The 22,703-nt window shown below is 38.7% G+C and overlaps 1 protein-coding gene across 2 annotated transcripts in view; it reads right to left on the bottom strand.

Moving 5' to 3' along the window:
- LOC118336323 (glutamate receptor ionotropic, kainate 3) overlaps nt 1–22,703 on the bottom strand; it is an 86,320-nt gene that overhangs the window by 19,339 nt on the left and 44,278 nt on the right. The window contains exons 2-10 of one of the 2 annotated variants that reach the window (XM_035672937.1): nt 21,210–21,383; nt 20,759–21,016; nt 20,443–20,624; nt 17,685–17,738; nt 14,750–14,920; nt 12,921–13,064; nt 9,061–9,168; nt 6,825–6,938; nt 2,644–2,847 (exon numbers count right to left, since the gene is read on the bottom strand). In XM_035672937.1, coding sequence (XP_035528830.1) covers nt 2,644–2,847; nt 6,825–6,938; nt 9,061–9,168; nt 12,921–13,064; nt 14,750–14,920; nt 17,685–17,738; nt 20,443–20,624; nt 20,759–21,016; nt 21,210–21,383 — 1,409 coding nt within the window. The remainder of the gene's footprint in view (nt 1–2,643; nt 2,848–6,824; nt 6,939–9,060; nt 9,169–12,920; nt 13,065–14,749; nt 14,921–17,684; nt 17,739–20,442; nt 20,625–20,758; nt 21,017–21,209; nt 21,384–22,703) is intronic. The other variant, XM_035672939.1, reaches the window with a different exon arrangement.

Raw genomic sequence — 22,703 nt, 5'->3', positions numbered from 1 at the left:
GCACTTGGCAACATTGCAGTTTCTCATTCAGAAGCATCAGTTACATGGGGAGTAAATCGCAAAATAGTATCATATTCATCCAACAATATATGTAAAGGCAAACACACACATAGATACTCTACTATTTTTGTTACAATACCTTTTCTGTGTGACAAAACTCAATGACCTACAGCGATGAATGAAGGCTTGAAACGGATTTTAAAAAACTCAAGTCTTGCTCTCTTAAAAAGATGTCCATCAAATATTTTTGTGTAATTCTGTAATGCAACTATGATTTATGAGGGTACACTATGTGAGCTGATAGCATGAATGCATGAGCCTTGTGTTTCAGCACCATTTTATCAGTTAAAACCAACTGTTTTCCTTCTCAGACCTTATCTAACTCAGTGACCATTTTTTAAGTAAAGGCACTGATCTGCAGTAAACTGTTACCCATCTTATCTGGCTGTATTACAATGAGGTGGCAATGGGTTTTTAAGAGGTTAATAGAAAGTAGTTATGAATACAAATTGAACAGATAACAACTATGACAGCGGCCATATACTTTTCCCTTCTCTACCTCTTTGTATATGGTACACACAATGAATGCAATTCAAGCATACAATATGTTCCCAAAATAGTATTTTTCTATAGAATGGATATATAAGAAAATAGCATTCATGTAACAGTCTTTGCTGGGTAGAAATATAGCCCCAACTTATTACCTCAGTGAATAAGCAGTAGTTTGAGGTTTACTGGAGATGCAATGGCCTCTTATATCATTCCAGGGTCAGATCTCTTGTGCTTGCCTTAAAGTTTATGTTTCAGGTCTGCTGAATCACGATTAGCTTATCCTAACCAACAGGGGTATGGAAAGCACTAGACCACAGAATAGAACCAACTAAAAATCCACAAAGAAGACGTCATGCGTCCTTGGTCATGCGTTAAGGAGCAATAAAAGCAATAACTAGCAGTATAGATTCTAAACTTCACTTCTGCTGCTATTTACAAAGGCAATAAACCTTAAAGCTAAAATATATATGTAGATTCTAAAAATGCACCCTTTAATGCATCTTTAACTGTATTTATCAAATTTATAATGTATCTTCTATTCGGAACACAAGCAAATGGAGTAACTCATTGGTATGGATGTGTGTGTGTTCAACGGCTTACATTCAGTTACAGTAAGCTCAGGCTAGAGGTCTCAATCATCAGATTCTACATCTTCCCAACACACATGTAAACCTTATTTTACAGACAACAACAACACATTGTTTTTTTCCATTTGGCTGAAAAAAATACTGAATTGACAGCTATTTGACTAAGATAATGAACAGACTCTCTGTGGCTACCTGCACATTCTCCCTTTAATCTGAAGAACAGACTAATACAAAGAGCATGTGCTGTCTAATGATGGAGTCATGCATCTCCATTTCGTGCCAGCATTCTCTGCCTTTAGTAATCCATTTGTTCCCCTCAAGGTTATTGGTATTAACATGGATCTAGCAAAAAGCTTGGATGGAGAAATAAAGTGCTGCAGTGGGAGCCCACCTTTCCCAACCCTTTCAGCACCAAGCCATTGACTCCTGCCATACGATTCCCTGCACTAAATGCCACTTAAGCTATTACAAGTTTTCAGCTGAGTACAGCGCTGACCCGATGGGGCTGAGGACAAAGAGAGAGCACTGACAGGGACACTTATGAAATGCCAGCAGAGAATTGCCACCATCACATCGATGTGAGGTTGTTTCATGGCCGCTGAAGCTTTGAGTTTGACACAGACAGCTGCGATTGCCCACCATGCCTTAGCAAGTTGATTGCCAGTGTGTTCTCCTGTATCTTTACAATACAGTATCATATGTTCATCCTAGATCTCTGGCTTTTCCAGTTGAAGGAAGTGGTTTGTTTCACTGAATGGCATCAAAACACTTGTAACTTTTAGGCAACCTTGACATAATTGTGCCATAAATGTAACTGACAGCTTTGCAGGCTCTTCCTGACTTGTACTCAATCATAACTGTATCACTGCCTGTGCAGAGGACATAACCTGCAATTCCGTTCAATGGCATGCTTTTTTAAGTTTGCGTGATATAAAACACTCTTACAGTGTATGTAGCTGCATAATTGTAATAATGCAGCAGATAATAAAGGAATAGTTTGGAATTTTAGGAAATACGCTAATCCACTTTCTTGCTGTGAATTTGATAAGAAGATTGATATATTGTATACGTCTGTACAACAAATATGTGGCTGGAGTCAACAGTTGATTAGCGTAGCTTAGCATAAAGAGTAGTAACAGGGGAAAATGGCTTGCCTGGTCTGTCCAAAGGAAACACAATCCACCTACCAGCACTTCTAAAGCTCACTGATCAACATGTGATACCTCATTTGTAAAAAATAAATAGCAGTTTTAAGGGGGTTATAGCCAGGTCTATTCCTTAGTTGGGAGGAGTAATCTCTTAGAGTTTCTGCCTGTTGCCTGGTAACTGCTAAGCTAAGCTAACTGGCTGCTGGCTCCAGCTACATATTTACTGTACAGACATGACAGTGGCATCAATCTTCTCATCTAATGCTTGACAAGAAAGCTAATAAGTGTATTTCCCAAAATGCTGACCTATTGCTTTAAGGAAAACTGTGGAGCAGACAATTTGAAGTACAACTTACATGTTCTATAAGTTCCCTGATCATGCCGTTCCACTGGCCCTTCTCGTCCTGGGAGCCGTATTTCCCATCAGGCACCAGACGGATCTCATATGTGAAGCCCAGGATGTTGGCCAGCTCTTTCAGCAAGTCGATGCAGAATCCTTCGAAACGGTCGTTTCCAACCAGCGCCTTGTCAGACTTCTTAAGCATGACATATGGCTCCTCCTGCACAGAACCAAAAGATCAAATGAAAAGCAATGGGGAGGTCAGGTTTTTCAATTTGTTTCAGCACGTGCATCTAATTGAGGCAAAGTGATCCAAGCTGATGAGTCGCTGTTGCATTTAACAGGCAGTGACAGCAGATTCAAGTTCAGTGTGCAGTTTCAGGGAGTGTTAAAATATGAAAGAAGTCTGAGGGTTTTCCTACATTGATGTATTAACGAAAGGAGGCCTGAGCTAAGACTGTAATGCAAGTAAATGTCTTGTAAATTGCAAAGCTGTGACCGGTGTTTGCCATAGTGACAGTAATGCACACAGAAGGAATGTTTATACTATCAATGTGCCTGCAGTGTTGAACTAACTAAACCTACTGTCTCCCCCACACTGCTGTGTGTTGACCTATATAGCTGGTGCACAGGTCGGTTCATTTTATGGTCATGTGGCTGACACTCTTTACTGGCCTGTAATATCCTGCCTGGCTGCTCATAATTTTGGGTGTATAAAAGCTTGATTAGGAACAGAATGCCGCAGTGAAATGGAACATGCCCACGACGTTGCCTTCATCAATTGACACCAACCACCAAGGGAGAGCAACTGAGCTGATGCCTGCAGTGACAATGACTAACACAGAATAGCTCATAAATGATTTCCTTTATTTAGTGCCTGTTACCATTTCCCTGCCAGATAGACTTGCATATCCCGCTGTGCATTTCAAAACATGTTGGTCCATTTATGCAAAGGCTGTAATACAATTTATCGCCTCCAATAGCCAGATGTATAATTTACAAACTGAGCTCAGAAGCACAGTAATTGATTCTCTAGTGAAGGTGACCCCTTGCTTTGTGTTTTTTTTTTTTTTTAACTGTAGCTTGTGTGGCACTAAGTAAACAGACACAGTCAAAGGGTAGAAAATAGGCAGTCACAGGACTGTTTATTCCCCCAGGAAATTGTTTTTCATGGGGGAAAATGGAGGTGATAAGGGTGGAGGTGGGGGCAATAAAAATATAACATCATGTGCTGGTGGCATGTGGACACAGTTACACTGTTGAGGTTTGCTGCCTGTAAAGAACAGTGTAAACCAAACAAATATCAAGCAGGGCATAATTTATTCCATTAATTCTCACAAAATAAAAATGCCTAGAAAAACATACAGTAAATGATAAACATCTTTAATTGTTTGCTATCAAAACAGCCACTTGGACATTGCAATTAGGATGGCCTCTTAAATAAATAATAAGTTATGAATACTTGATGACAATGCATTTAGGGACCGAGTGCTTAGCCACAAACTTTGCTCAAGTTGTCCAATTAACTTGATCAAAAAGTTTGCATGTTAAGGGAAAAAGTCATTACCATCTGTTTCTAGCCTTCCAATTCTTGCTATTCCCCAAGGTTTGGACTCAAATCAAAGTGTTTATACCAGTTCTACCCTCACAGTCCCAGCATGGGCGTGCATAACAGAAATAGGAGGGAGGTGGGCTTGCGCAGAGACATCACAGGCAATGGAGTGCAAACAATTAATGTAAGTGGGAAAACACATTAAGTGCCTTAATCTCTTTGACAAAGTTATCACTATAAAGCTGTCAGACGTCTTGTTCATGCATCACTGGAATCAGTTTGATGCAATGTCATTACACTAAGAGGAGAGATTGATATTAAAGTTGAAACTCTCTTCAGCAATTTGAAAGTAGGCAGTTTTATCATCTTAAACTAATGATTCCCAACGAAATAGCAAATCAAGGAACATGTCAGAAATATCCGTACTTTAAAGCAAGAATGATCCAAAAATGTTAAGAAACGTCAAATGCAATTGAAACACTTGAACTATTTGGTGAGAAACACATTTACATTAATGCCACTCTAGCTACAACATAAAATCAGTAAATACAAACACTTCCTAGTGCAGTAGTTCAACATTACACCACTTAAATCCTTGTTCCATTTCTCCTCTTTAAGACAGAATTAACATAGATGGCACCTGATAGGCATTAATTATGTCTCGTCTTGACCTCACTTGTCATAATTACAGCCTTGTGGTCCAATATAGGCATAATGATAGTGTTTATCGTTGTAGCTTGTATATCTGTCCTGAAAAGGTACACAGGGGAACATTTGTGTCAGCACCTCCCTGATAGCTCCACAAAGACATCCAAACATCCAGTGACAGTGTTAAGTACATACAACTGGGGATCTACAAATGAATAGGCTGTGGAGCTGGGGGAGGGATCACCTAGTTCTTTGTATCTGCACATGTAATTAATGCAGGAATAGTTTATTGTAGTTCACTGTCTCCTTTTTTTATGCCCCAGGCCTTCTAACTTAACATGATCATAATGTGACTTTAAAATCTCATCTGAATCACTGATAATTGACTGTTCACTAACTACCAACTACAAACTTAATTACTGTTGCTAAGCTTCCTGTTCTCACATAGCACATGTGCAGTTTATAATGACTGCAGCAGATTTAACGTTTGAATTTCTTAGTAATTTTTTTAACAAAAGGTCCTTGATATGAGACAGCAGTATACAAAAGCTGCCTTCTTAATTCTAGCTGGTGTTTAGCTGAAACAACAACCATCTCTGGCTTTTATTAGCTGTTCCATGGGGCGGTTGAAAATGCTGTCGATGTCTGTGACTCCTTAATGTTTCGACCTGACTTGTTTTCAAACCCTGAACCCTGTGAAAGCGGTCTTAAATATGCACAAAAGGCTACATAATGATTGCGCTAGGAGACTGAGGCTAAAGCTGAATGTACTAGACAAAAACAGCATTGCTTTTGTATTGTAGAGCTAGTTAGTCTTATAATAATAATACTTCATTCTTACATTAGCTGATTTGCTTACATGCTTGGACAAACAAAACAGTTTAGATTTATGCTTTTCATGTTCTCAAACATTAAAGACCCCGGCCATTCAAAAATTTGTTTTTCTTATGTTTATGTCCCCTTAAATGTCAGGCATTGACTTTACTGACTTGTGTCTGTGCGTCACAAGAGAGGTGTTTTCTTATTCCTCTACTGGAGGGGGAGATGTCTGTACACTTTCCTAAAATCTGAGATTCCAACATACCCCGGGCAAGCTAACAAATTTGAAAGCCAATCGCTGTCTAGCTAATGCCACAGGGGAAAAAACTCTGAAATCTCCAGTGCAGAGCGGACCTGTCAGTGCAGAGAGTGAGAGTTTGCACATACATAGTGAAAGGTTTGACAGCAAACATGGTAGAGTGTGCAGTTTTTGGATGTAAACCAGACCCTGGAGCTTCCTGTCACTGTCTACTACGTCATAACAGTGTTGGGCTCATTACTCAAAACATATAATTTATTAATCATTACTCATTACTTTTTTCAAAAGTAATATTATTACTTCACTTATTACTCCCTGCCAACAGTAATTAGTTACACTACTCGTCATATTAATTTTGTGAAGAGTAGCTGGAAAAAAATAATTCTTCTTCCCAAAATTCAGACTTAAGACGATTAGAAGCCAGTTTTAATTTGTTAAAATCAAAGTAATGGAAATATTTCCAGATGCTGATTATAGGTGTTTCCATTTTCCAAGCTAGTTGCCTCCACGATTACAAAAATTAATCTAAGGATGTGAATTGGATTGTTAGATTTCAAATTAGTAGGGGGTGCCAACAAAAGTAATGTTTGTAAACCACATTAAACAAAATATTAAGATTGTTTTTACATAATTTAAAACATGTCTGGAAGGAGAAGTTTCACTTTTAATGTTTTAAGAAAAAAGGCTTCGAGGATGAGGACAAGCTCTTACTATAGTTCCATGCACACCACTTCTGCTATTCTGAGTTAAGGTTGCAAAGAACCTTAGGATTGCAAGATTGCAATGAATATCTCTGCCGGAAAGTTAGTTAGTTCTATATAAGAAATTCTTGTGAAATTTCAGTATATTATCTGGAAGGAAAACTGAGGAGACATGAAGGGTAGGACATATTTTACGCCAGGCTACACAGGTGACCTACCAGGATGGTGCTGATGACGAGGGAGCGGTTAGCCAGGGAATCAGTGATGTTCATCCCTTTTCGCTTCGGCACTTCTGTGATGTTAAGACCTCCCGACGCACTCCACTTCCCCACCTGCGGAAGATGAAAAGCGTGTAGCTAAGTGTTCTGTGTCTGTTGGTGGGCTGTGACCCCAGCAGACTCCCCCGCCAACCAGTCTCCCACATTAGTGCCAGGTCGAACACATCTCCGGCAGCATTAGATGATTGGCTGAGTCACCTTTATATCAGCAGGCCAGGGTGTTTTGGAAAGCAGGGGGTATTTTGGTGTGTTGAAAGAAATGAAGCATGGTGGGCAAATCAAAGAAACTGGAATCATTTGATCAATTGTATGTTTAAACAATGGACTTGATACTCAACAATGTAGAAAACCAATTTGAAAAATAAACCCAAACATCACCTGCCCTCATCTTCAAACTAAGCTACCCTAAAACAATGAAAACAGATGCAAGAGAATGTCTATACTATATCAATAATAATGATTAATTATATTATAGTGGTAAATTGATGCTGTGAGTGTCTGACATGTATGTAAATACACATAAAAAAGGCTAAAAAAACGTGGCTAAACCAAACAGAACATTATTAAAAACAGAAAATATTGCAAACAGGTTACAGTTAATTTGAATGATGGTACAGCATGGGGTTGCCAGTTGGATTACACTGCGAAAGTAATTTTGCTCTGCATTCTCACTGAGATAAGCCAAGAGATTTGAACAAATAAAAGGAGTTATACATGCGAGAAGCCCTCAGGCAAAAAGCTCTGCATATTGTAGAGACACACTCTGGAACATATCATTAGCACAAATAGTCCTGTGGCTGTCGGTAACAATCTCTGTTTGCAAGTCGGGCCCTCCACCAAACCCTCCTCCCATCCCTTCTGCTTTCTCTATTACAACAGACACAGCTTTTAATATTCACTGGGGTTTGTGCTTGAGGTGGATGCATTTGAAGACATACAACCTCCCCGCAAAAAAGCATGAAAAACTTTGGTTAATGTCCTCCCTGCCTAATCCAAAGAGAGGCATATGCTCTAATTTGAAAAGCACATTAGTTACAGCTTGTCACACAACCAAAGAGGACTCCAGGAGAGAGATTTAAAAATATCTGTGAACGCTTTCCGCTTTGCAAAATTCTTTCTAATTGTACCCAATTACAATTAGCTCAATTCATTAAACATGATTAGCAAAAGGCTTGATTCAAAAGTTATTTACCCATACAACCACACGGGCAGCATTACATGTATTTCACCCTTCTGAGTATGCCGACGTTGAGTGAAAGTGGCACTCTGAGAACCTGTTCATAATTCCAGCACAAGCTCAAACTTGGGCTAATATTCAATTACAATGGATTAGTTGAGAAAAGTCCACATCTTAACCGGCTCAAACAGTTAAAGCCGATTCCACGGATATACAAGAAAAGAAAAAATCCAGAAATCCGGATCAACGTTAACATGCTCGAGCATAGGATTTGTCGGGGACACAATGAGAAGATGCTAATATGGCATCAAATACTTTTGCAAGATGACTGTGCTTCAACTTAATTGACCGCACGCAGGACCAGATGCCAGTGAAAGGGAGAAGACGAATAATTTTAAAGCAGTAGTGTTACATGCTGCATTCTGGAACAGAAGGGTTACAAGCTGAAAAGCCCCTGCTATTATATAGTATTGAGCCTTTAGGGAGTACTTGAGGAAGTCATAATGGGACTTATCCCTATTTGATGTATTCATAATGTATGAAAGCCCTCTAGTAGAGAAAAGCTGTTATAGTCCAGAGGGTACTTTGCCTTCCAGTATAATAAAATAAGTTCTACATTACCAACCTTTTAGTTCGTTTTTTCCCTTTTTTGTAAAACATGTTTATACAGCTCATTACCACCAAACAGCATTTTGGGCATCACCTCAAATTATCATTAAGAGAGGCTGCAATTAACACCCTAATGTGTACCCTAATCCAATTTGCTTTATGATCCACTAACTTATGCTTATGTTGAAACAGCCAATTTGCTTCCTTGTTAGGAGGTAAATGACACTGTCAAATTTGCATTATCTGTTCAACATCAAGAGGAAAATCTGAAACGTATTTCTGAAATCAATATTCCATTAAAGTCTTTTTATGGTATAGTCATCACAGACGTTCTCTGCTGTTTTATCCCATCACAGCAAAGAATGAATTGAAAACAAAGACAAAAGTTACCTTTTCAAGTCCGTCCTCCTTTAGACTGATGATGTCCAGGTCAAAGTCTGTACGTAGACCACTTGTCTTGTTGAATGACAGTCTCCCCGTCAAACCATCCCAGTGGGACTGAAAAATAATATATATTTACATATTTATACATATTCAAACATATTTTCACTACCACGCTTATTGTTGTAATGCAGAATACTGCATATTACAGTCTATACCCCTCACAACAATAATCTTGCAATAAAAACTGTCTTTTGGGGGGCTAACTAGGCTAACTGTTGACCAACTGTTGACTGTCTTGAGACTGTGGTTTAAATTGCTTTTCATGCATATTGTGTGCATGTATAGCCACGTAACAAAATATTTGGCAGCCATTACAATATGACAACAATAAAAATCTAATAAGCAGAGAAATGAACAGTCTACAAATGTACAGCCTATCACACACTACAACACATCTATCTTTCACTGAGAGTAAATTCATACCCACACACACACACACACACACACACACCGACCAAAAGTACAAACACAAACCATACAGGCTGCATTTCCTTTTTTTAATTACATTTTACATCTCAACGCCTCCAACGCATTTTCCCTCCAGACTGCAGAGTTAATTAACAACCATCTCCTTTTGCTTGATTCCCCATGAGGGGGGAAAACACATAACTGCCCCCTATTACGATTCCCTGATACCCGCCACCTCCACAGACGTGTTTATAGGCAAACAAATGACAGCCTCTGCTACAATCCTGTTCTTCTCACACTTCTGCTAATGGGGTAGCCATCTTTCAGCACTCATGAAGCTAACTTGGGAATCCTTTTCTAAAATGCCATGCCAAGATTTATTCAATCTTTTTTCATTTACTCTTTTGTGCTCTTTCTGCAAAAACAGAGTCTTAATTGACTATTGGTGTCACTTTCATTCTGTCAGTCTGATGCAGGCACTAGATCTTTAATAAGTCTTGATACAATAGAGTAATCAATCCTTGTGTGTCAAGTTGCAGCACTTTTCTAATATTTAAAACTGTGACAACCCTACAGTTCAGGCTATAGCTCTCACCTGTCTTCCCCGTAGCTTGCCAGAACTTGTTGTGAGAAGATCGAAGCCTCAAGGAGAAATTTGTGGCACTCTCCTTTTCCAAACCCCCCCCCACCACCTCATTCTAGCTGGCCTCTCGCCACTGAGGTGGGTGGCATGTTTAAACAGCTTTAATTCAGAGAGTGACATAAATGCCTCAGCCACATCACATCCAAAGGGCCAATTCGACCTTCAGAACATGTCATACGCCTGTCTTGAAGGGTGTAAATCAGGCCTGAGTAAGTGTTTTTATAACCGAACACTACAGTATGTTTGTATAAGGACAATGTAATAATATTTCATTGGCTTTACTCATTATCGCTACAAGTCACTAACATAGCTGCTAAATGGTACAGCTTGTTAGGATAGCTAACAATGCTCCAGTGCATTGTTAGCAATGCAGTTGAGCCAATGTACCACACACATAGGATATGTTTGTTGTGCATAGACGCTTGCAATATTGTGTTTGCACATTTGGCAGACAAGCAGAAATTGTTACTACAACTCAGACGCAAACAATAGTATTTATGGAGAGCACATGTCACACAATACATTCTTGGTATTGTAGGAATGGTTGAAAACAGTCACATCATTAGTAGAGGTAGATAAATGACATTTTCTTAGCCAAGGTGAAACCTTTTGTTTCCAACATAGCACTCACAATAATGATGCATTAATAAAACTTTCCTTGTTGATACACATTGTAACTCTAGTTCTATAAATAGAGGCAGAGTATTCTAGCAGGGCTCTACACTGTAGACTTGACCCCTCATTTTTCCAAAACACAAACTGAAAATTGGATTACATGTACTTTTAGATCCTCCCTAATGGCACTGCCCCAACCACCTCCTTCAGTTTACCACTGACCCTCTTTAAGTATTCACAAACTAAAGAAACAACTGGGACGCAGCATCTATATTCATTGGGACAGGGTTAGCATAATCAATGCATAGACTTTTTTCTATCTTACAGGCCTCTATATACTTAAAGGGCAATGCATGATAACCGTACCCCTTCTATTATGCTGACAAAACCTATGTCAATTTCAAGTGAAACTGCTATAGCAGAAGGTGAAAAGACGCAGACACACAGATAATAAAACTGTCGATGGCAGTTGGCAAACTTGCCAATACCTCACAGAAAACACAACCACCAGTCTTTCATCCCCATGGATCTCTTTTTAGTGCAATACACAGACCCCAAGAAAGTAAAAATGGACTGCCATCCTTGGTCCTAAGCAGAAGAAGGAGGGGAGCCAGGAGAGTTTAAAACATCTATCCTACCCCCACCCTTCTTTGCAACTCAAGAAAAAGAAAAAAGGTTGATCCCTATACATCATTACAAAAGTGAACTGAGAATTTGGGCAATGCCAATTCCAAACACTGTCTTTGAATACCAGAGGAGAGAGAGAGCCTGGTGCCATAATGGAAGATTGCTCACTCAAGGACACTGCCTGCTGGTAAAGAAAACCTTTGGAGGAGCCACAAGCGGTGGCCATTTCAAACCTCCCACTCACCCATAGTTTCTTTCAAAGCAGATGCTTTAGGGGGAACAAAAGGTTATTCTTTTTCTCCTTTTGAGCCTAGATTCTGCCCCTGCTTACCACTGAACATGGCTGCAAGCCAGTTCATCAGTTACCCCATACTTACACATCCTGGTACCAAGTCTGAACAGTATAGGCCAGGAAATGGCACAGTATGACAATATTATGTCTTCTTGTGACATTTGAAGGTGGCCAGCCCCAGCCACAGTGGCAGCCTACTCTGACTTTGGCCTCAGGTTTGTAGCAATTCTACTCTTTAGTCTCTTAGTCAACATCTTGATAGAGAAGGGTGCTGTAAAAGGCAACTAGGACTCAAGAGATCTACATCCACACTCACTATCATCACTGCAAAGCTCAAGAGAGATAATCACTGGAAAATAGGCCCAAACTGGCCAAAAAGCATGCTTGAAACTAGTCCCAAATGCCATCAGGATGCTTAGCACTGAGGCGCAAAAAGCGGTTAACCATGGAGACTTAGCCTTAGCATGGAGAAAATCTTTGGACGAAGCCAGCGGTACTGAACAGAAGTTGTCATCCATTTTGCTAATGAAAAGTGGATGAGGAAAGAGGTTTAGCGCTGCCCTTTTATATGGACAGCCCCCCATAGCCATCATTCTGATTGCTCTGTGGGTATATGCAAATTTATTGGGCAGTTAGCACAGATGAAGGATCCTGGTTAGAGGACGAAGTCTGTGTAAAATACAATAGATCCAGGAGGGTAATGCTTTAATTTGGCAATAATGGGGGTTATTATAGGAGTGGAAAAATAATAATTCCTGCAATTTCAAACATGTCTAAACCAGACACAGGACAAACACAAACACAAAAGATTCTGTTGTTTGAACAAATAGACAAGATACAAATAGTAGCATCTCTGCACACCCTTAATCTGCCATTTTCCACAGGCTTGTTTGTATATTCTGAGGCACTGTCAGACTCCCATGTTAGATTAAATAAGAGCCGATTACACTAGTTGGGTTTTCAAAAGGTTACAGTATGCACTTTCTGAAAAATAGGTTATGAATACAGGGAATTTATAAAGCTGACAACAACACTGCTTTGATGTGACTATCAAGGCTTGGTTTGCTTTGTATGTGAATATGATTGATTTGCTGGGTAAATATCTAAGTCCCAAATGACTACACAGTCCTCACTCCTTTTTTCATGTCACCACTCAGTCAATATGCTGTATTATCAATAATACTTAAATCAAATAGCAACAGGCCAAAGGTGTCCCATCACCTCTTTGATGAAACTCATGAAGCGCCCTCCAAATCTCCAGGGTTTGTGGCGGTGGCACTGCAGTGAGTTGACTGTCATCTGTGGAGCGTGCTGGTATGACACCGATACAATATGGACTGCATCATAGGTCAGAGCTGCATCTGTCTGGAATAAGGGGTGAACATTATTTCAGCTGATGCCTGTGGAAAGACATACATAATCACCAGCAATCTAATCTTCAGACTACTATAGAAAGATTTGCAAATGACAAAAGCTTTCTGACAAAGCTTTTTTTTCTCAGATCATAATATTTTTTATGCACTTTTATTGTAGACATTACATTTTCAGGTCAATGATGTACTGTGTAACCCATATCTATTCATGAATTCATCTGCATCTTATTTCATGAAGGATAAGGTTTCAGGCTCCCCTTCAAATGCCAGCTATATACAACTATATAGAAACTGCACATTATTGGATTAGCACATTAGTGGATATGTGGCATATAAGAAAGATTCAAGTAAATGTGTTCCCCTTTAATTTGCTATGTTATTATTATTATTATTTATTATTATTATTATATATTATTATTATTATTATTATTATTGTCAACACCTGCACTATAATCATCATTTATTTCAGACTATACATCTATTTACTGATGACACTACTGTAGCTACACAATGTGTAACTTAAGTTTGACTTCTCACAAACTGAACAACCTGAAGATTTGGATTCAACAAGGACTGGAATCCTTCCATAAAGATATTTCTGTCTTGATGGCATAATAACATTTCTGCAGATTTTTTTGGTAGCACATCTTGCTCTATATTATCCCGGCTGTACTGAGTTTAATATTTAGACTTTGTGGGCAATTGAAGTAAGCCCAAGCCCCTATCATTGTCCCAGAAACATATTGAGACAATGGTGCATTATCCATTATAAACTATCCATTTGAAAAAGATTGGCTGTAAAGCGGTGCACCTGGTCAGAAACAATGTTTGGGGAGACTGACGCATTCAGAGGATAATTGGTGCAAAAGGGCTTAATGAATGTTCTCCAAGCCATTATATCACCCCCATCTGTACGGTTGAAAGCATAAAAGATAACCCCATGGATGTGTGCTGTTCTTGCCAATATCTGACCCTGCCATCAACATGCCAGAGCAGAACTAGAAATCTTTCTGATGAGGAGGTATTTTTCTCCTCTTCAATCATTCAGTTTCAGGGATCTTAGCTTCAGCTTTTTGCTTGGAAAATAGACATAAAGAATGTACAACCATGGGTTCAAGGCTAGATAGGTTGCCCTTTCTGAGACCCCTTTTATACCTAAATGGTTTACTGAGTAGTTGTTTACATACATTGCATACTTATGTGTAAGCATGACTGTTATTTTGTGTTCTAACCTCTCTAATCAACAGACAATTTACCCACAAGAACCATGGGTTATTGGGGGACACCGGAGTGCACAAGTGAACCACTCAGTGGTACCAATGATCTTTTAAAATCACTTAAAATATGCATCTTTACCATTCAACATTTAGCAGAGCTGTAGCTGAACCTCTCAAATCTGTTTACATACTTCATACAGTATTTATGTTTTATACATGAGCCACAGTCTGAAAGAGTTGTTTGTATAAATCATAAGATGCATCTGATAAAGTATTTATTTATTATTTATATAGTGATAGTAATTGCTGAGTTTGTTGTAGGTTACTATTAGGATTAAATCCCTTTCTTACCATGGGCAAAAGCTATGATAGATAAGACAGATAGATAAATGTGGTCCCTTTATATTGACAGTTTGATGACTGACTTTAAATGGAACAACACAGAAGTAATAAAACATACCGTCATGATGCCCTCCAGTAGGCCTGAGTCAGGTTTAGGTGGTATCTGCCTTTCCAGCGACCATTTCTCCACAATGGATGCGACCTGGGGATTATCCACGTTGAGGATGCGGAAGCCGGTCATGTTGACGCCACAGAAGCGATACGGCTCGAGGTCAATGGCCATCAGGTCCTGTTGAGAGACAACAGTAATGAAGGATGGATTCTCATTTAGTCTGCCAGCATAGAGCATCTGTGTTTTTTTTTTTTTTATTTGTCCTGGATGCTTTCTCCTCACATGGAAAAAGAATGACGCAGAAGCTGATTAAAGAGATACTATATTAAGACCAAAAAGGGTGAAAAGAAGGAGAATACAGTAGTTTTCAATGTCATATCAGGAGATTTAAGCTTACAGTCTGAGGCAGTGTCTGTGTAGTAAATTAAACCTGAAAGGCTCTGCTGGTGGAGTCTTTTTTTGCTGGCAAATCCTTTTAGAATTGACGAATTGTTATTGTTTTTGTACCTACATAATAGTGAATTATACTGCACAAACTACAAGCTTGTGGTATATTTTGTCGTTCCTAATCATGTTCATGTGAAAAAATCTTTATGGGTGCAAATTTCTTATTTAGGAAATTTATTAATTATTGTTTGTAGGTCAGAAATATTAAAGAACAAGAAAAAATCCACCAATTCTGTTGGATCATATTAATAATTCAACACTCGCCTTCTCCAGGCAACTTCTAAGCAAAAAAGCAATTCAATTTGAGCTGCTGTAATTTCTGGGGCAGCCATTGTAGCTGAAGTGTGAAGTCACATGTTGACACATGTCGTGTCGGAATGGGCCAGGGGGCTTGGAAAAGACATTTGGATGAACATAGATATTTCATTAGCACCCTGTGGGGTTAGTGCTGGGGGAACGAGAGCGTGTAAGGCACTTACTAAAGAATAGTCGCTGCCAGTCACTAAAATATTTCTTCTTTTTTTTCACACTAGAATGCAGTACAGTACTCTCTTTTATGAACTGAGATCAAAGAAAATCACTGTTGTTCTATATGACATTCAAAATTGCTCAAAAAGTAGATCAGGTTACGAGTTTCTTAGCTTTGAAGCTAAGAATACAAACTAACTGGGACAGAACTGTTTGTAAAAAAGTATAATTCATCTTTTGTGACATCCTTATTTCTATCAGGGCATTTTAGAATGACAGAAAAGCAACTTGTTCCAATTATAAGTTCACTTTTTACACTTTTTGCCTTGTACACACATCTATAACACAAAATCAACATAATCCTACAACAGCATTACGCTGTAAACTTTACCCAGCGAACATGCTGCATATGTCTGAGTGCATACTGAAGTGTTATGAACGTCGCAAACATAACAAAGTTCTCAGCTTTAGGTTCTCAGAGATAGCTATGGCAAGGCGGGAGCTATGACAGACTCATTTCAAAGGACAAGGAAGTTATTACCCCATACCACTCTGCTGTTGCCTTTTCACGCTCTAATAAGTCGGCATTTCCCTCACCTCAGAAGATAAAACACAGACATCAGTGGATTCCATCGAGAGGAAATTGTATTGCTGTGTATAGCATGCAAGTATTCATCATTTTGGATCAAATCAAGCCGCCAGGTATAATCTTCTTAATGGTGTGTCTATCAATATGACAACATATTGCAGGTTTAGATAGATACCATACTCTGATTCTAAAATCATGTGAAAAATATTGTTGCTGCAGAAAATCATATCAAATAAAAAAATTTTTGAGTTAATCCTCTAGTAAATATTTTTCTGTTCCGTCTGCTAGGAAACCGTTGCACTTAAACACATACACCAGAAAACTGGCAATGAAAAGGAATTTTGGATATCCCTATTAAAGCAATAGACATGCTTCACAAACACGATGCATGGCAGACCAATGTTATTGCCACGCTGTCAAGCGTGAAATATGACACACATCATGCCTGGACCTCGGTGTCATATCATATTATCACAACAGACGGGCCAAGTCCGGAGAGACAGGGAGTGTGCATGCACAAGAGAGGCAGGAACAGAGACAATAACAGAGAGTGAAAGGAACAGCACAGATCATGCTGGTATTCATTCCCATTCAGTCTGTTTGTCACCAAATAGCCAGCGTCTCAGTGAAGAGCAGCAACAGCTCCCTGCTGGGTCTGCTTGTATTAGTCAGGCGAAATCATTTTATCAGAGTGGGAACTTAAAATGCTCAAGAGGGGAATGACACTGTAACATACCCAGGCATTAAACATATCTGATACTTAAAAAAAGTTTCAAGCCGGAATTACTTTGAATTTTAAAGGATAAGTCTGTTTTGTGTGTCATCATCCCCATTGAAAAAGACCAACAACGATCTAGACTCTCAATATTTTCTGTCTTCTCTACCCTGTCTGTGGCACTCCACTCCCCAAGCTTATTTGTTCCTATGAAGATATATAATTATACAATTCAGCTGGCAATTTATTAGTTACACCTAGCTAAAACTAATGCAGTCTAAAACAACGCCCCTGCAATAAATCCCACATTCACAAAGAGTGATACTGGATTAAATTTCATGATTTCTTTTTTATTATTTCAATCCAATTTTTAATCATTTTCACTTTAAAAATATATGGCATTTAATTAAATTATATATCATTTAGCACAGAGGACCAAATTTAGTCCTTCCTCTAACTTGGAAGTCATAGTCAGTTTTGAATCTCAAGCTGTTGTTTTTTATGCTGCCACCTCAAAGGTTTCTGTTGACTTTACTATAAAGCAGAGTGTTTACTACAGCACACTGAAGACTCCATTATGCCTGCAGCTTGTCAAACAAAATTGATATTATGGACTGGATCCAAACCCCATTGGCAATTAGCCACTATTCATCAAAAACTCAAGCGGTGAGGAGATGAGAACAAACGAGACTCTATTTGCATTAACAAGCATGGTACATTACCAGAGTGGTGAAGATATAGTGGTAATACTCTGTCATCATCCCCATGGTCTGGGCCTGGAGGGATACAGAGACGGAGGATGGGAAAGAAAGGTGTGAATGAATAGAGACAGGATAGAGAAAATGGTCATTTTGTCATGTCAGGGCATTTTAGAATCAACAGATCAAACAATGGTAAAGAGATGAACAAAAAAATATTTTTATCTGTAAAGCAAAAAATAGCCAGGTTTTAATGAGCATACAGTATATTGACAAAGAAGATGCTGCTATATATTCTGCTATAGCTTGCTGGGAATTCTGAACCATATGTGGTCCACAGAATTACAGAATAGCAACAGTACTTGATGCTTTTCTATGCATTTAAATGGTATGCAATGGCTTAGGGCATGTGACGTTATCCCAGGAGACGAGAGAGCCTTCAATCAAAAGAGCTCTGCAATCTTTGCCTCATATCCGAACACTCCATTACCGCCACTTGTTTCACTCAATCTACATTCAAAGGGACCACATTCTCATGGCGGCTGTGCTTCCCATTTAATTGTACCATCTGTTGTGAAAAAAAGCCAAGGTTATGTAAATAAGATGCTATGCATATGTGGAGGCAAATTCACTTCTCCATCTATAGACTTCAAGCCAAATACATGACTTTGAAACTTTGTGTCATGTTTTGTATTGTGTGCAGGGGTTTTCATTAATTGAAGTTATTTGTCCACTGATGCAGGATGATGTACACTATAATACAATATAATTCTGTCAGCATTCTATTGTCAACCACTTATTTTAATAAAACTTAATATAGCTCTGTTAGCACCAATACAGCATAACAGCACAAAATGAAAAATAAAAACATAAAAACAAAAGGCACACAGTTTTTTTTAAAGACACCTGGGACAGGTTTTTTTCTTCAATCTGACAAGGAATATAACTTGACAGAGGTATGTAGAATGCAGGTGAGCTTGTCAGAGCGAAGACGGGACGAGACATATTGTTGACAATCATGGCATGACAAACAAAATGTTCCAAGGGCGTAATGCAGCACTTCAGAGATTATATTTAAACTATTTTAAAACTTAAAACAGTCGCATCAGATCCTCTTTCATACACATGCACCCGCAGTACCAGTCAAATCACATTACACATACATTCAATGCTTCTGATTTCTACTTACTGTCTTGGATAGGACCCATTTTTTTCTAAAGCTGTGAATGGATCAGTCTGCAAATGTTAAGATATTGTACTGCAGTCAAAATGTATGTGATATTCATTCCAAATTTGCCTTAAGTAAGAAAGTCTGTTTAGGTGACTATAACACAGAAGTTTATTGAGAGATCACACTTTGTGTGCTGCAGTATTATTAGTAATTTACCAGAATGTTAGAATGTATGTCATCTATTCTAGTTTTGCTTCATAATTTTAAGAACAAAATGTCTGAAATTCTTTCCAGTTTCTCAAAAGTCAATATTTGTTTTTGTAGTCTCTTATGTCAATAAACAAAATATTATGGGTGTTTTGGACTGTTGGTCGAACTTGGCCTCAGTTGTAGCCCTAATCTGTATCGAATGACTATGATAGATGGTAATATGACCCAGTTGCATCTGATGCTGCATTAAAAGAAAATTAAATCTGCACAAAGCTTTTCTGGAAGGTATTAGAGCAACAATGTCTGGCACAGCAAAACAATCTTTCAATTACAAGCTTATACTGTACAGTATTGAAAAGCACAGTTTTCTAACCAAACACAGCGGGTATCTTTTAAAAGCTGGGGTCTGTGCTATAGCACCCTGACAAGATGGTCATGGAAGGGAACTGTCTGGAGCATTTTTGCCTCAAAACCTTCTCTCACTTCTTCTCTCAAGAGGACACTGATTCCTTGGTGCGATATGTGCAGACTGGCCACAAGCAGATATATGTCACCTTAGATCTCAATAACTTTGGAGGACTGAGATATTTAAATAACTTGGGAGGGGATGATGCATTTAGTAAACAGAAGCTGACAGCAAACTGAATGGAGGGGGAATCCACCTGCCTGTTTTTGACATCTGTAGAGCATTAGACCACCCACACAATCTCTACTGCAAGCATTATACTGACAGTTGTTTGTTGAGTGACAATCATTTGTATCAAAACACATGTATGTACAGTTTTGATAATGAAAAATTTTGGATCGTATTGCTGTTTGTGGCATATTTATAAACCGTTCAAATTTCACCCATGTGCTGGACACTAAAAACTGAATTAGTACAGGTTTTATGCATTGTTTTCCATCATTGTAAGAACTAAGCATTGCATCAGTACACTTTTACAGTCTGCAATACAAAGCCAGTTATGCAAAAATGAACAGCTGTGCATCACAACTGGTCACAGCTTTCTCTGCTTAAGATCACAAGACGATTGTTCACTCTATGTATATTCTCCACAAGTCAATTTTAGATTCAATGTCTATGATTGGACACTGTATTTGATTAACTTTTAAGGGATTCTAAGGGGGCAGGTGGCACAAGTGGAAATCCCACTTTCTGACAGCAAGATTTCACTCCTGCTTAATTATTACTGACACCTTCGGCTGCTACTCTCCTCTCACCTAACCACTGCCAAGTTCTTGGCAAGTCAAAGCCTCCATATTTTCACTCTGATCTGATAAGAATCAACTTGTGCCGGTGACAGCTGTGTTGAAGAGAACCACATGCTTAGATTTGTCTGGGCTATATTAAGATCAAACATTAGAAAGGTCTCTGCCACACTCTGCAGGACTGTCACTAACCTGTTTGAGAATCTGTGCAGCCATTTGGTGACTGCAGTCAAAAATGATGCGGAACTCCCGGCTTCTCTTCATTTCTTTAAGAAGGGGTCTCGTATCTTGCGTGTCAAGAGGAAGCTGCCGGATCTTTAGCCTGATGTTGTACCTGGACGGGGCCATTATCAGCTCCTGTAGTCTTATAAGACCTTAAGAAAAGAAAAAGCACAAATGAGAAGATCATCAAATGTCCCATTTTTTTATTAATTCATTTTAGTGGAGTACTTTGCACATGTGGACTGTATCTGTGACAATAAATATAATAGTATAACTGTCTGTTCACCTGTGCTGTCATCGTATACAACAGTGGCTGTTTTCCATTTGAGAAACTGCACCAGATCCAGGATAGCATAGCTTAGAGAAGAATAATCCGGGTATAAATTGGCATAAAAGGTGTCCCTGTTGTCCATTGGGTGATGTTTCCACCGCACCTGGATGTGCGGCACTTCCAATGCGTTGCAGATGGACTGCACAGCATTCGACGATGAACTATGTGAGGGCCCAAATATTGCAACCACACCTAAAGACAGCTGGTCACAAGCTAAAGAAGAAGAAAGAAGAGAAGAAAGTTTGAAAATGAAGTGTGTTGCCTCTTCAGTCACAGTTAATTTAGTCAGGATTATTATCAAACATTATCAAATTAAAGCAGATATTTTAGTGTTTTTATACTGACCAGATATCTTCCTCCACACTGTCATCACAATCCTTGAATAAACATAGAGCAAGCCACTCACCTTTTCTTGATGCCTCAAAACTGTCGTAGATATTAATCCTCTGTATGTCATATGTTAGTGTTGTGTTCGGCAACAAAGTCCTGTTTCTGTTTATGTTATTGACAGCAAATTTAAAGGCAAGCTCCTCAGGGCTAACAAGTGAAACAGGTCCATCTGTTTGTTCGAAAATCCCACCTGAAAGACGAAAGAGAGAGAGACGTAAGGCCCATGACAATTCGTCTCAAACATAATCACAAGCAAAAGGAGAAACACAGACACAATTCCAGGTAGGGCTAAATGGAGAAAAATATTGAGAGGCATTTGCACTTAGGACTAGCAGTGAGGGGAGCAGTGCACATTACACGAGGTATTAAATTTGCTCAGCAAACACGGAGCAACCCTCTCCATTTTCAGGGAATGCTAAAAAAACCAATATCAGCTTTGAAGTCTAAAGCCATAATGGATTTAAAGTGTGTGTCTGTGTGTGTATATATGTGTGTCTGTCTGTCTGTTCCATCAGGGCAGCAGACTATCTCAGACTCTTGTCTCTCCATTAAGATGTCCTTTTATTTCACCAGAATACCACATTGGTGGAGCAGATAACTGGACGTGCACTCTTCTTTTACATCAAATTCAAAGGATTTTTTCATTTTTTAGATGAGATGAACTACTGCTCAAAACGTACAAAACATGTCTATGTGCACATCAAAGAAGGGTATCGCTTGAGAGGGTAGTGTGTGTAAGACCATCAGTGCTGCACTATATCCTGCAGTGTAGAGAAAAACAACTTTTTTTTCAATAGTTGAAATTGTTTTTTTCATGACATATTGGGCCTACAGGACAGACAATAAAGCTTAAACAATCACAATAAAGTATTTTAAATTATATTTATGTCACTTAAAGCAGAACTACACATATTGTATTCAGTACATACTGTATAGACCAGCTTGTCACAAAGACATTACCTCTAAAAACAGTTCTTCTGTATAGCTCTAAAGGGAGCTTTCTGGTCCAAGAAAAAAATCATGATGGTGTCATACTGATGGCCTTGGAGACTTAAAAACAAAAAGTCTGTGTTACAAACTGGGGGCAAGGAGCTAGAAAAAAGTGGATAATGAACAGGCACACATTTAACAAAATGATGCCATTGGGTGCATTATTGGAAATGTTGATCAAATTTTTGGAGTTTATTCCGTACAAGGGAATAAAAGTCAGGGTATCTCAACCTCTGTCGATTTCTTGTGGTCTCTCTTGTCATGGAAGTAAAATGCTAAATTACTGGAGTTTCAAAGGCAGAGTACTTTCTTTGGCGATGTTTCACTGTCATCTACTCAGTATCTAACATTAAAATAGTTAAGTTCTACTATTTGTGTGTAATTGGTAAAGAAACAAATATTACATGTACTTTCAAATATAAGACAACAAAGTCCCTCTGTGGCTCTGCTGCAGCCTTTAAGTAGACAGTTTAGACAGCTTCTTAAAAGATGCCTGTAGGAGCATCAGCTTATGGAAAAA

Source organism: Morone saxatilis, unplaced genomic scaffold (genome assembly GCF_004916995.1).
Source record: "Morone saxatilis isolate NCDOM2014 unplaced genomic scaffold, NCSU_SB_2.0 Contig24, whole genome shotgun sequence".
Classification (NCBI taxonomy): Eukaryota; Metazoa; Chordata; class Actinopteri; family Moronidae; genus Morone; species Morone saxatilis.
Note: the sequence above shows the minus strand (reverse complement) of the source record. Positions and strands in the feature narration are given on the sequence as shown.